The 14,270-nt window shown below is 33.6% G+C and overlaps 1 protein-coding gene across 1 annotated transcript; it reads right to left on the bottom strand.

Moving 5' to 3' along the window:
• Nucleotides 1-3,872: 3,872 nt before the first annotated feature.
• LOC143071584 (uncharacterized) lies at nucleotides 3,873-5,740 on the bottom strand. The gene has a single exon (XM_076245988.1). It carries the CDS (start codon nucleotides 5,719-5,721, stop codon nucleotides 4,366-4,368), a length of 1,356 nt encoding a protein of 451 aa, XP_076102103.1. The 5' UTR covers nucleotides 5,722-5,740; the 3' UTR covers nucleotides 3,873-4,365.
• Nucleotides 5,741-14,270: the final 8,530 nt, after the last annotated feature.

The following is a 14,270-nucleotide window of genomic DNA, read 5'->3' as shown; positions in this document are numbered from 1 at the left end:
TAGAATCTTTTGTTTGGATTGTTTCACTTAATTTTTACGTGGGTGCATGTGAAAAATGACAATACAATATTTGTTTTGCTCATTGTTGAAGGTGACCTACATTTGCTTAAATACACGTTATTTGGATACGTATCTCATTGAAAATCAATTTGATAAAACTATATTTCTGGTGTTCAAGTGCAAATAAATAGGTGTTGCAAGTGCGAATAAATATATCAACATAAAATTTAGTAATTATAATCATGAATGAGTTGTATTAGAATTGTATAATCGATTTTCACGTCTATTGTATAACTCAGTATGCAAATAACAAACACAGTATAATACATGTCATAGTTAAATTCATTTTATTTTTGTGTCTTAAATATGACTTGTTTGTAGAGTATCCTACACCGATGAAACTTATAATCTTCGTTAACAGTACACTATTTACTTGATATGAAATGAGATATATATTAAATTATGTTTTTAACGAACTTTACAATCTTGACATTTAATTTTCTAAATCAAATAAAGTTGTACCATGAGCAAATTGAGAGAATTGTAATTTGGTATTTATTTTGTTTATTTAACCCAAAAAGGTATGACTAAATACCTTATACAGATACATATAAATACCTTATAACTTATACAGAGCTTAAGCTGTCCACAGAAATGGTATACGCAAATTCAAATTATTACGGTCATAAACAATTTGTTTTTGTAGCCATGTACTGTAACAACAAATAAACCGAAGATTAAAGGATCTAATTTGTGGATTTTTTAATCAGCAGAATATTTGTGGAGTTTGTTTGTTTGATATATTTACTAATAAAATTAACGGTACCAAATTTCTTGCACCAGATGCGCATTTCGACAATATATGTCTCTTCAGTGATGCTCGTGGCCAAAACATTTGAAGTCTTTAGCGTAGACCATCGCACTTTAGCGTGACCATCGCACTTTAGAGTACCATCGCACTTTAGAGTCCTACATATATATATACTAGTACAGTGATAATGGACGTCATACTAAACTCCGAATTATACACAAGAAACTAAAATTAAAAATCATACAAGACTAACAAAGGCCAGAGGCTCCTGATTTGGGACAGGCGCAAAATTGCGGAGGGGTTAAACATATTTATGAGATCTCAACCCTCCCCTTATACCTCTTGTATTGTATTACGATATTTATGTATCTTGCCCGATATTGGCCTTTGATTGGTAAAAAAATAATGTCTTATTTCTAATATCTTATGTCATATCATCATCTTTAATTTCATCGATACTGACCCAGATTGACAATTTCAAACAAAGATGCTGATTTCAATTGTTCAATTTCAACTTCCCATTTCTCATGACTGACACCATTTTCTACATTTGAAAATGCCTGTACCAAGTCAGGAATATGACAGTTCTTGGCCATTCGTTTTTGATGTGTTTTATCATTAGATTTTGCCATGTGATTATGGACTTTCCGATTTGATTTTCCTCTGAGTTCAGCATTTTTGTGATTTTACTTTATACTCTCTGTCCCATTGTAGGTGTTTTGTTCATCTCAATTAGTACGTTACTAAGAGTGTGTTCCCTACACAGAAAATCAAAATGCTCCAACAGATTTATGAGGAAGAATGACTATAACCCAAATAAAGACTATAGTAGTATACCGCCGTTCAAAACTCGTAAATCGATGGAAAAAAAACAACACAAAATCGGGGTAACAACTAAAACTGAGGGAATGGCATTAAATATAAGAGGAGAACAACGACACAACATTAAAATGTAACACACACAGAAACGAACTAAGCATTAGAAAAAATCAGATGAGAATAACAAATATAACATCAAAACCAAATACATGAATTTGGGATAGAAAAGTACCGTGACACGTCTTATAGTAATATGAATTCACACTCAAATATAAGAGAGATCAAACGACACAACGTACGTTAAAATGTAACACCCATAGAAACGAACTATAATATAACATATTCTTGACTTGGTACAGGACATGTTTAAAAGAAAAAACTGGTGGGTTGAACCTGGTTTTGTGACATGCCAAACCTCTCGTTTTAATGGCAATGTTAAATACAACATTAAAATGACAACATAACATTACAGGACTACAATACAAAAACATAGGAGAATATATTAGACAAAGAAACACACGAATAAAAGCTAACAAAAGGCACCAGGTTTAAAATTTAATACGCTAGAAAGTTGTACAGCACTGAGGATCAAAAGTTCAATAAAGTTGTGCCAAATACGGCTTTGGTTTTACTTGAGTTACATATGAATTATAAACGAACACGAAATGTCTATCGGCACATAGGTCTGAATCATAGAGAGTTCGGACTAGTTCTCTCTAGTTACAAACCGTCTATCAAATAAATAGAGTCATAAGAATGTCCGGTGATCGTATAGTGTTGGTCAATGGTAATGTTTATATCAGAGGTTCTGTTCTTCGTACACATGGTGGGAAACTAATGTTCTAGATGATAAGTTTTATAGTCAATCAAGGTTCTGGTTTCTTAATAAATCGTTATCAGGGACAATTGGTTTGTTTATTATCAAGGCTAGGTAAATGGTCATCTGGCATCTTGGTATTGTCTGATAGCGGGGTTATAACATCTATATAATATTAAGTGCAACATAGGTATATATGCAACTATGTTACACTTTCGCGGTCTAAAATACTCTTACTATGTCGATGCTGTTCAGTTCATGTGCTTCCCTCGATATCGTGTTTTGTATGTTTTACCTTGATTTTTATTCACCTCAAAAGCTTACAAAACCTTTAAACAGACTTATTAAGAAGGGATATAGTTACGATACTGTTGTCAGGTCATTAAAGATTGCATATTTTGGCTTTAATATTGATTCATTGATAGGGTCTTTGCATCGGAACTAAACACATTTATTGAAAACAACAGTTGTTGGCATGACACGGGTCATGTTCTTTTCATATATTTTATGATAGTATGATACTAGACACCTGAAGGGAGGGATTGTGCCTGATATTCATACGATGAAGACATAATCTTTCAATCAGTTTAATTGAGGTCTGGAGCTGTCATGTCAGTTAACTTCTAGTAGTCTGTTACTATTTATGTATTATTGTCATTTTATTTATTTACTTTTGTTACATCTTCTGACATCGGACTCGGACTTCTCTTGAATTGAATTTTAATGTGCGTTTTTTTTTGGTATGCGTTTACTTTTCTACATTGGCAAGAGGTATAGGGGGAGGGTTGGGATCTCATAAACATGTTTAACCCCGCCGCAATTTTGCGCCTGTCCCAAGTCAGAAGCCTCTGGCCTTTGTTAGTCTTGCATGATTTTTAATTTTAGTTTCTTGTGTTTAATTCGGAGTTTAGTATGACGTCCATTATCACTGTACTAGTATATATATACATATTTTTAAGGGGCCAGCTGAAGGACGCCTACGGGTGCGGGAGTTTCTCGCTACATTGAAGACCCATTGGTGGCCTTCGGCTGTTGTCTGCTCTACGGTCGGGTTGTTGTCGCTTTGACACATTCCCCATTTCCTTTCTCAATTTTATTGTTTTTAAATCTGTTATATATTCAATTGGATATGCTGTTGAGAGCGGTGCTGTTGAGAGCGGTGTTGTTAAGAGCTGTGCTGTTGAGAGCGGTGTTGTTAAGAACGATTTGATAACTGTACGATATTACCGAATCCATGATTGTTGCGATTTATATTTAAAAAAAGTTAAAGTTGTTAAATCATTGGACAAGATTCTACTTCTGTACAAAAAGCAAAAAGTAAAATTACAAAAATGCTGAACTTCGAGGAAATTTAAAAACAGAAAGTTTCTAATCAGATAGCAAAATCACACATCAAACGAATAGAACTACAGTTCAAAGTATACATTTCATAACATGGATTCGAGCGTCACTGATGAGTCTTCTGTAGACGAAACGCGCGTCTTGCGTAAATACAAAATTTAATCCTGGTATCTATGGTGAGTTTATTATATAAAGTCATAACATAGGTTTTTATGAGTCATAATTATTGTATAGGTGTTGTGAAACTAAACTGTTCATACATATAATAATATTAACGGTATTGATATGTTTTACATCAGATGCACATTTTAACACTTACATTGAATTAATGACTATCCAATGATTCTCGAGGTCGAAATATTTGAAACTTGTAAATTTTGGCGAGTAGATTAAATCAAAAAGGTCATACACTATATCCAATCCGGACAGCTTATTGAACTTTATTTTATCTGAAAACTGCATGCACAAATAGACCTTTCAAACGCATTTTATTTTAATTTTTGGAATTGTACACAGATAAATTAAATGAAATCATTTTCTCCACAGATCCTTATATGCATGCTCACCAAGAAACGAATCATCGCAGATAATAAAAAAAAAACATCATAAACATTACCAAGACAAAATAAGCCATGATGTAAATATTTTCACAAACTAAATCAAAGTATCCAATATTAATTTCAGGACTACCATTAACTTCGTCCAAATTATTAATTATCCAATATTTTCTGTAACTTAAATTGTGTATTGTTTCCGCTGTCACAATAATTTCTCGTTTAAAGCTTCCCTGTAAAGCATGTTTGTATGCTTTGTAAGCATACTCGAGAGCATTTTTAAAATCTTTATTTATCAAGAAAATTTTTGATTTCGCAATTTTGAGACCCCATTTCCAACGGTCAGAAAGTTCTCTATCATTAACCTTGGATAACAGTTCTTCAGCACTCTCAATGTTTCTACTAGTTATTGAAACACCGTCTATATTATCCCCCAAAACACCTATTCCTAAATGAAGATGAATAAGTTTGATAAAAAATATATTATGGAAATCTGATGCAACTTTTGGATACTCCCTACAAAAATGATCGATAGCTTTTTCTGCAGTAGCAAACAAAATCGGTTTTAGACTGCTGTCACGTGTTTGCTCATACTCTAAGCACAAAAAGTTATACTTGATATAAAATACAAGTCCGGTTTCACGACAAGCCGGTAAAAGGTCAACATAATGTTCTGCTGTTTCTATATATTTCTTATATACTTCTTCTCGAAGAGCTGGATCTGACATTATCATGGCAGAACCTTTTCGTGCTAAGTACATCATTGATACCAGAACTGGATTTGATGTGAATGGAGTCACTTTTTTAATTTCGGAGAGAACATCTGTACAAAGAAGATTTCTCTCATATTTCAATCTCATATTTTCGCACTGTGCATCCCTAACAAAGAAATATCTATCTGCAAGCTTTACTCGTTCATTTCCCACTAATTTTTCGCTGTACGATTTGTCTGTCCATTTTTTTACAACATCGTTTACTTCTTTGTCAAATGATATTTGGTTCCCTGTCAGAGAATATATTTTAAGTCGATGTCTAAATTCCACTAGTTCTCGTCTATCTTTTGTGAAAAGTTTAATTTTAATGGCATAGTGAACCTCGTCTTTTTTGCTTCTTTGAATTTTACTTTGTATTTCGTCAATGAGAAATATGTACGCATCTTGATACGAGAAAACCTTGTACACATCATCTAAAGTCAGATAGTTAAGAGCATTTTCTATAAAATAGTACACTTTTTCTTGTCTATAACGGAATGTTCTAAGTTTTGAGCAAACTTGTGTTGGCAAAAGTTTGTATAAACACGGCAAAATATAAAGTGGATCAAAATCCTCAACAATACGTGGTAGCATTTCCTTAATAACATCCTGTTCAGTGGCGTCCATTTTGAACTGGTTTATCGACCAGAATGACGAACACATTTGAAGTGATAAATATATCTAACATGTTATTTATGCACAGATAAAATTTTCCGGAAACACACTAAGTATTTTCACAATTGCACTTCAGTTAAAAATATAATAGTTTACGTCTAATTTTATGACAAAAGCAATCAGGGTAACCAAATACGAGTGCTTTTATCCATTCAATTGTTTAAAGGCGCTATGACAGCTTGCAGTAAACAAAAATTAACCAATATAGTAAAAAGATAAAGGATTTAAAAGGACAAATGAATAAAACTTTTTTTTTAAATTTAGTAACGTCTTCTTCAATCCAAACATATATCATATTATAATCCTGGTACCTATTCGAAATACTAAAGATTTTCTTATCGCAATCATAGATTATCTTAGTCGTATTAGACACACTTTTTGGGAATTGCTCTTCAACTTAATACTGGTTTTGGCATTCTAACTATTTTGACCTGAGCGTCACTGATGAGTCTTATGTAGACGAAACGCGCGTCTGGCGTGTCAAATTATAAGCCTGCTACCTTTGATAACTATGTACACCACTGGGTCGATGCCTCTTCTGGTGGACGTTTCGTCCGCGAGGGTATCACAAGCTCAGTAGTCAGCACTTCGGTGTTGACATGAATATCAATTATATGGTCATTTTTATAAATTTACTGTTTGCAAAAGTATGAAATATTCGAAATACTTAGGATTTTCTTATCCCGATAGATTTTGGCGGTTTTGTGATTTGGGAGGGGGGTTTAGGTGTTATAAATTGTATTTTCTTTTAAAAATCCATTGATACATCTCCAGTAGCAGTAGTAAATAAAGATCGTTCGATTATCTTAAACCTTAAAACATTAGAAAATCGATGACATCACATCAAGTAATCCATGTTACAAAATGTAGATTGTCTTTGATGAGAAAAACGATTAGTGTTTCATATACTTTTCAAATGCATAACAAGTTGCTTTCTTTATGAAATAAAAATCAGTAGGTGAACCCGAGTCAGCTGACAGGTAACAAATACCAGGTCACTGATTTGTTTTGCATTTAATATGAAATAAATCAATGAATAATATATATTTAAAAATTAAAACCTCTTTATTAGAAATAATCAATTAGCTACATTTTTGGTTTATAGTCGTTAAACAGTGTTAATACTTGCACATTTAATTGAAGGCACTTTTTGTTTTATTTTAGTTGTAAATAGACACGTACAAACAGTTACAAATGAGTTTTTCCTTTTATGCATTGACTTATGAATTTTTATTATTACTTGGAGTTGTATTCGTTTTTAATTTTCCTACATTACAAAGTTCTTATCCTATTGCAAACGGAATGTCCAAAGACAAAGAAGTATGCATGCAAGACTAATCTAATTGTAACTGAATATATATTAGCATTAACGTTGCATTATATTTTGAATGCATTTGTTATATAGGTCATACCTTCAATTTTGTGTCTTGGAATCTTTTGATAAACTGCAACGTCAGTGTTGGTCGTATACTCTTTGTTTAAGCAGTCTTTGACAACCATAAATAATTTATTTTAAATTTTAGTCCTGGGGAGAAGGGATAACAAGACAGTGTTTATGTGTTAAAGTCTGTGCATATCTCATGGCTTGAATACGAGTTTTCGCACAATTGATTTAAATTCAAGACAAGTAAGAGAGTCCAACGCGACCTTAAAACACGGTCGTCAGTTGGAGTTATTGACACCTAGATTTGTTTATTTTGTTGTTGTTGTGGTATTGTCATTTGTTGGTACCAAACATATCCTGTCATAATAAATTCGTTCTTGTTTTAGAGCTTGTTCAGGTTGTTCATTAATCGTCTGAAACCAAGATATTCGTCAAACTAAATTCTAATCCTTATCTTCAAATCTCAATTGGCAATAATACCATTAAGTGCCTTAAAAACTCAGCTCTATTAATTGCGTTTTAACGCAGGGATGTGAAGCTAAAAAAACATCAGTAAACAAGACAATCCGGTTGAGAATAAGATTCAGACTTACAAATGACCAAACTGATCACAAAGGACTAGGGGCTATAAGGGCCATTTTTGGCCCCACCCCCAAATTTCATTTAATTTGTCATATTGTAAGTCTATACCATAGACCTTCTGAAAATAATCGAATTTTGGGTCTAGTTTGTTTATTCTGTTGCCTAGCAACCACTAAAATGGCGGGGTTAAATTCATCAAATATGATTATTATACAGCTTTAATACATCTTTATTTGAAATTGAACCTGTTTGGCATGTAGTGAACTTTACACTTGTACACTATTTTTAAAATATAACATAATTAATTGCACATTTTTTCCAAATTCACTGTTGTTTCTCCCTAGCAACATATCTGTGCCCATGGCAACCGCGATTTGTTTTCTATTTACAAGATTTAATTTTAAATATATTGAAACAGAAAGGCAATTTAAGATGTAAATTGTAAAAAGAAACGAACTCCAAGGTAAATATTAAGGGGGAAAGCAATATTGAAACAGGAACAAACAAAACAAAACGCCGAGTATTGCTGATATATACAGATTGTCCCTATCCAATATGCCCTCTTTTTCCGGTGGCAGTCCAAATTTCTCCGACCTTCATCCCAGGTGACCTCTATTGTATCAACCTACCTAATGCATTTATTGTGAACTTGTTCTCGTACTGAATATGCATGAAATATTTGCCACTGGACGTTAAGCAACCAACAATCAATCAATCAATCCATATATATTTTTATATATACATTTGCAAATTTACAGATCTTACATTGTTGGGTTGATGTTTAGACGAGTTGTAAATACATAATGTACATAGCCATGTATCACCATCACTGCTGGTGATGCAATGGATAAATCTGTTGTAGAGTTGTCACAGGCTCGGGCGTACTTATATAATTATATATTTCTACATGTTTATACGGATATATGGATAGTCTACCTTATGCTGTTTCCATTTTTTACCATCAAATTTTTAAGATCTCTATGCACATTCCCCACAAAGACACATCCAATTGGAATATAGGTAGGATCATTTTCGAAATAAATCTCGTGTTTCTCGCCAATTATGGAAATTTAAGTAAAATACACCCCCTCCCTTTTTTTCGTTACATAAATCATGGATCTGACCCTAATACCAGAGAGAGAAGATTGCCCCATTCAAACAACAAATTTGAATTTATAATTAGCAAAAACATCAGAAATGTACAGATTTTGTTATGTTGAAGGTCTATCTAAAATTTCATAATATAAATATAAAAAAATGTCCTCAAAGTTGTTATTGACTGCCTTACACATGAAGGTCATTGCTGTCGGATTTTTTTAAAGAAACTTAACTAGATATACTTAAGAAAATATATAATTAGGAATACACTTTACATTCATAAACAAAAAAAATAAGTTTCTATAGGCATAAGAATGTATAAACTAAACTTTGTCAGATGAACTGGTCCAATTTGGACGGCAAATTTCAGCTTTTTATTGCTCCGCTTGGCTATAAAAAATATAAAATAAACTATCGCACCAACCTTGCACCAAAAAGATTTTTTATGCGAAGTTTGATATGTATGAACTTGTCAAAATGTTAAAATTTCTATTTGGTGCAAGCATGGTGCGGTGGTCAAAATTTAGAAAAACCATAAAATTTTCGGTATTTTTGCTTATTTTCCCAATAATGACGTCATTTACACCTACCATTGTGACGTCATTGAACCTTTTTTAGTTAAGTAAAAACATTTTTTTTAAATCCTTTACTCATATTCTAATAATTTATGGAGAAAAATCTGCTCTGTTAGAATTTTTATTATCTTGTAAATATGGGGCCATTTTAGGCCATTAAAGCCCCTACTCCTTTATGACAGATTGGTGGACATAGACGACATTGAACTGCTTTCAGTCATACAGTTCAGTATAAAGTGTACATAAGATGTGTTGTGATTGCAAATGAGTAAGAAGAAAAAAAAAACAACAGAAATTAACAACTAAGTTTCACCGTCCGTCTAGGTCATTTCGAGAAGATGACTATTCCACGGGTCCACACGAAAAACAGACATATTAATGGCAAGATTAGTACTCAATTACTTAATTGAGACAATGATACAAGAGGCCACGTCAATGACTCAACTATTTCATCTACCAAACAACTCCAATGAAACAACGGTAAAGAACATTCACCTGGGTATTCTCTAAGGTTATGCTAAACATTATTAACCAAAATCAAAGACAATCAGTTTGCATTTCTTTTAATTCATTGTTACTTTTTTTGGAATTGTTACAAGTGAAACTGTGAGCTACTGCTCACTGATGATATACCCGCCGCAAGTGGATAATTTTAATAGTGTAAAAATATGCAAGTGTTCGGTAAACAGGAAGTTGTTGAGTGATGAATCTGAAAACGCATTACACGGAATAGCTGACTTGTATAAATCCTGAAACCAAATTTCAGAAATCCTTGTATTGTAGTTTCTGAGAAAAATGTGACGGAAATTTTCAACTTGGTTATCATGTGTAAAATAGTACAAGTGTTCGATAAGCAGGAAGTTGTTGAGTGATGAATCTGAAAACGCATCACACGGTATAGCATACTTATATAAACCTTGAAACAAAATTTCAGAAATCCTTGTATTGTAGTTCCTGAGAAAAATGTGACGGAAACTTTCAACTTGGTTATCATGTGTAAAATAATACAAGTGTTCGGTAAAGAGGAAGTTGTCGGAGTGATGAATCTGAAAACGCATCACACGGTATAGCTGACTTGTATTACTCCTGAAACCAAATTTCAGAAATCCTTGTATTGTAGTTCCTGAGAAAAATGTGACGGAAATTTTCAACTTGGTTATCATGTGTAAAATAGTACAAGTGTTCGGTAAACAGGAAGTTGTTGAGTGATGAATCTGAAAACGCATCACACGGTATAGCATACTTATATAAATCTTGAAACAAAATTTCAGAAATCCTTGTATTGTAGTTCCTGAGAAAAATGTGACGAAAATTTTCAACTTGGTTATCATGTGTAAAATAGTACAAGTTGTTGTGAATGTGACTTTGTCTTCATGTCCGTAATGTCGCAAACACTGTTAACGTTGTTTCCCGTATTTTTGACGTTGTGTGAGAGTGACGTGAGGGAGAGATGTGTTGCCGGATGGACAAGATGGCTGAATGTTTGTACTGTCGGAGTGTATGCTGTGTATCTTGTATTTTATGTAACGTCTGTATATACATATAGTGTGAATAAATCGTGACTGCTATTTTCTACAAAGATGGTGTTAAGTTATAAATTTATGAACGCTCGGAATTCTACGTTTACAACATTGGTGGCAGCGGTGGGATTTGTCAGCATTTTGATATATTAACCATGAGCTGGTGTGACTTACCAGAGTTTGCCGGTACTGAACTTTTTGAAGGTTTCTGGATGAAATTTTCTATCTTTGCTGAACGTTTTAATTGGTCATCTAGTGATATGGCTTTTTATTTGGTTACTTCACTGAGAGGTAAAGCTTTAGAATATGTGTCGTATTTACCACACAGAGATCTTTATAATGTATCTGTTTTGTATTCTGCATTGAAAAGTCGATTTGGTGATATTGAGACTGCTCAGATTTGTAGAATGAAATTGAGAAATATAACTATGCTTAAAAGTGAAAGCGTTCAAGAGTACGTATGTAGAACTGAGATAAATGTTCGGAAATCGTTCCCTGGTGTGAACGAAGATTTATTAGTGAAGCTGATTACTGAGTATGCTATATATGGATATCCTGATGGTAACATTGGATACAGAGTTCTGACTAAAGAACCGTCAACAGTTAGTGAACTTATAAAAGAAATATTGTGGCAGGAACATTGTAGACAATCTTTAAAGTCCGTAGAAAAATCGCGTTGCACTGAAGACAGTAACTTTGAGAAACATTTTGAAATAGGCAATAAGCGTAATATGAATTTCACAGAGCATGATATTCGGAGGAATAAAGTTTCTGAAAATACTGCCGTTATATGCAAAACGACATTAGTTTATATAATAGTAAGCAGAAATTGGAAAAAGAGAATTATACTGTTGGTAAATTAAATGTACGTAATAATTTCGTTTATCCGAGTGAAGAGTCTGTTTACTACATCGCTGAGTCATATGAATTGAAACATGAGGAATTTTGTGACGTTATTGAGGCAACTGAATTTGAAGTTGCGAAAGTTTTGGACGAAGAGATAGCTATCTTTGAACTTCCGCGCGTTGAAAAGCAGACAGTGGTTACTGATGGAACAGAGATTGTCATCGTTAGAAAGGTTGAATTAAAATATGAGGAACTTAATGAAATTGTTGAGGCAACTGAGGTTGCAGTTGCAAAAGTTTCTAAGATAATGACAACTAACTTTGGAAGTCCAAACGTTGAACAACAGACGATACCCTCTGGTGAGGTAGAGGTAGTTAGCGTCCTAAAATGGACACCCATTGAGCAAAGTGACGTACAATTTGATATTTCTAAAAATGATGATAAAAAAAAATATGACATACCTAGAGTTTCAACATATACTGGATTATCGAGACCAGTATACGAAAAGAACTTCACATATAAAGAACTTGTACGTGGAAATGGGTTCACCAAATTTAGAGATACTAACATGTATGAAAACAGTTATACACGTGATGTTTGCTCCTGTGGATCGTCAATGTTACCTGAGATGAACTGGAAAACACGAAAACGCAATTTATCTTGATTATCTTTTATTTCGAGGATGAAATATTCTTGAAAAGAGGGAGTAGTGTTGTGAATGTGACTTTGTCTTCATGTCCGTAATGTCGCAAACACTGTTAACGTTGTTTCCCGTATTTTTGACGTTGTGTGAGAGTGACGTGAGGGAGAGATGTGTTGCCGGATGGACAAGATGGCTGAATGTTTGTACTGTCGGAGTGTATGCTGTGTATCTTGTATTTTATGTAACGTCTGTATATACATATAGTGTGAATACTGCTATTTTCTACAAAGATGGTGTTAAGTTATAAATTTATGAACGCTCGGAATTCTACGTTTACAACACAAGTGTTCGGTAAACAGGAAGTTGTCGAGTGATAAATCTGAAAAGGAATCAAACGGTGTAGCAGACTTATATAAACCCTAAAACCAAATTTCAGAAATCCTTATATTGTAGTTCCTGAGAAAAATGCGACGAAAAATATTCATGGGACGGACGGACTGACGGACTGACGGAAGGACAGACAGAGGTAAAACAGTATATCCCCCTACTTTTTCAAACCGGGGGTATAAAAATGATATGTGAGATGAATTTTGAAGGTGAATGTCTAGAATAGGCAATACATAAAAATGCTCTTCAACTTTTTACTTGTTTGGCTTTATAAATATTTTGATATGAGCGTCACTGATGAGTCTTATGTAGACGAAACGCGCGTCTGGCGTACTATATTATAATCCTGGTACCTTTGATAACTATTTACACCACTGGGTCGATGCCACTGCTGGTGGACGTTTCGTCCCCGAGGGTATCACCAGCCCAGTAGTCAACACTTCGGTGTTGACATGAATATCAATACTGTGGTAATTTTTTTTTTATAAATTTCCAGTTTACAAAACATTGAATTTTTCGAAAAACTAAGGATTTTCTTATCCCAGGCATAGATTACCTTAGCCGTATTTGGCATAACTTTTTGGAATTTTGGATCCTCAATGCTCTTCAACTTTTTACTTGTTTGGCTTTATAAATATTTTGATATGAGCGTCACTGATGAGTCTTATGTAGACGAAACGCGCGTCTGGCGTACTAAATTATAATCCTGGTACCTTTGATAACTATTTACACCACTGGGTCGATGCCACTGCTGGTGGACGTTTCGTCCCCGAGGGTATCACCAGCCCAGTAGTCAACACTTCGGTGTTGACATGAATATCAATACTGTGGTAATTTTTTTTATAAATTTCCAGTTTACAAAACATTGAATTTTTCGAAAAACTAAGGATTTTCTTATCCCAGGCATAGATTACCTTAGCCGTATTTGGCATAACTTTTTGGAATTTTGGATCCTCAATGCTCTTCAACTTTTTACTTGTTTGGCTTTATAAATATTTTGATATGAGCGTCACTGATGAGTCTTATGTAGACGAAACGCGCGTCTGGCGTACTAAATTATAATCCTGGTACCTTTGATAACTATTCACCAAGTATATAAACATCACTTCGAAAATAAGGTATCCATTTCATATTGTCATCATGAGCTATATATTTTAGTCATCACATGTTAAGTCATTTTAAAATTATTTGATGCATGCACAATCGTATACCAATGTGAATTTGCAGTAAATTTGCAATTATCTGTGCAAATATCAATATTGTGGGGTTTATTTTGTTTTGATGTTATATTTGTTATTCTCGTCGGATTTTGTCTAATGCTTAGTTCGTTTCTCTGTGTGTTACATTTAAATGTTGTGCCGTTGATCTCCTCTTGTATTTAATGCGTTTCCCTCAGTTTTAGTTTGTTACCCGGATTTGATTTTTTTCTATCGATTTATGAGTTTTGAACAGCGGTATACTACTGT

The sequence above is a fragment of the Mytilus galloprovincialis genome, chromosome 4 (genome assembly GCF_965363235.1).
Source record: "Mytilus galloprovincialis chromosome 4, xbMytGall1.hap1.1, whole genome shotgun sequence".
In the NCBI taxonomy this organism is placed as follows: domain Eukaryota; kingdom Metazoa; phylum Mollusca; class Bivalvia; order Mytilida; family Mytilidae; genus Mytilus; species Mytilus galloprovincialis.
This window is presented reverse-complemented; position numbering and strand designations above follow the sequence as displayed.

Excerpts from the sequence above, each read along its gene's own strand:
- LOC143071584 (XM_076245988.1), bottom strand. The coding sequence starts at position 5,721 with ATGGACGCCACTGAACAGGATGTTATTAAGGAAATGCTACCACGTATT.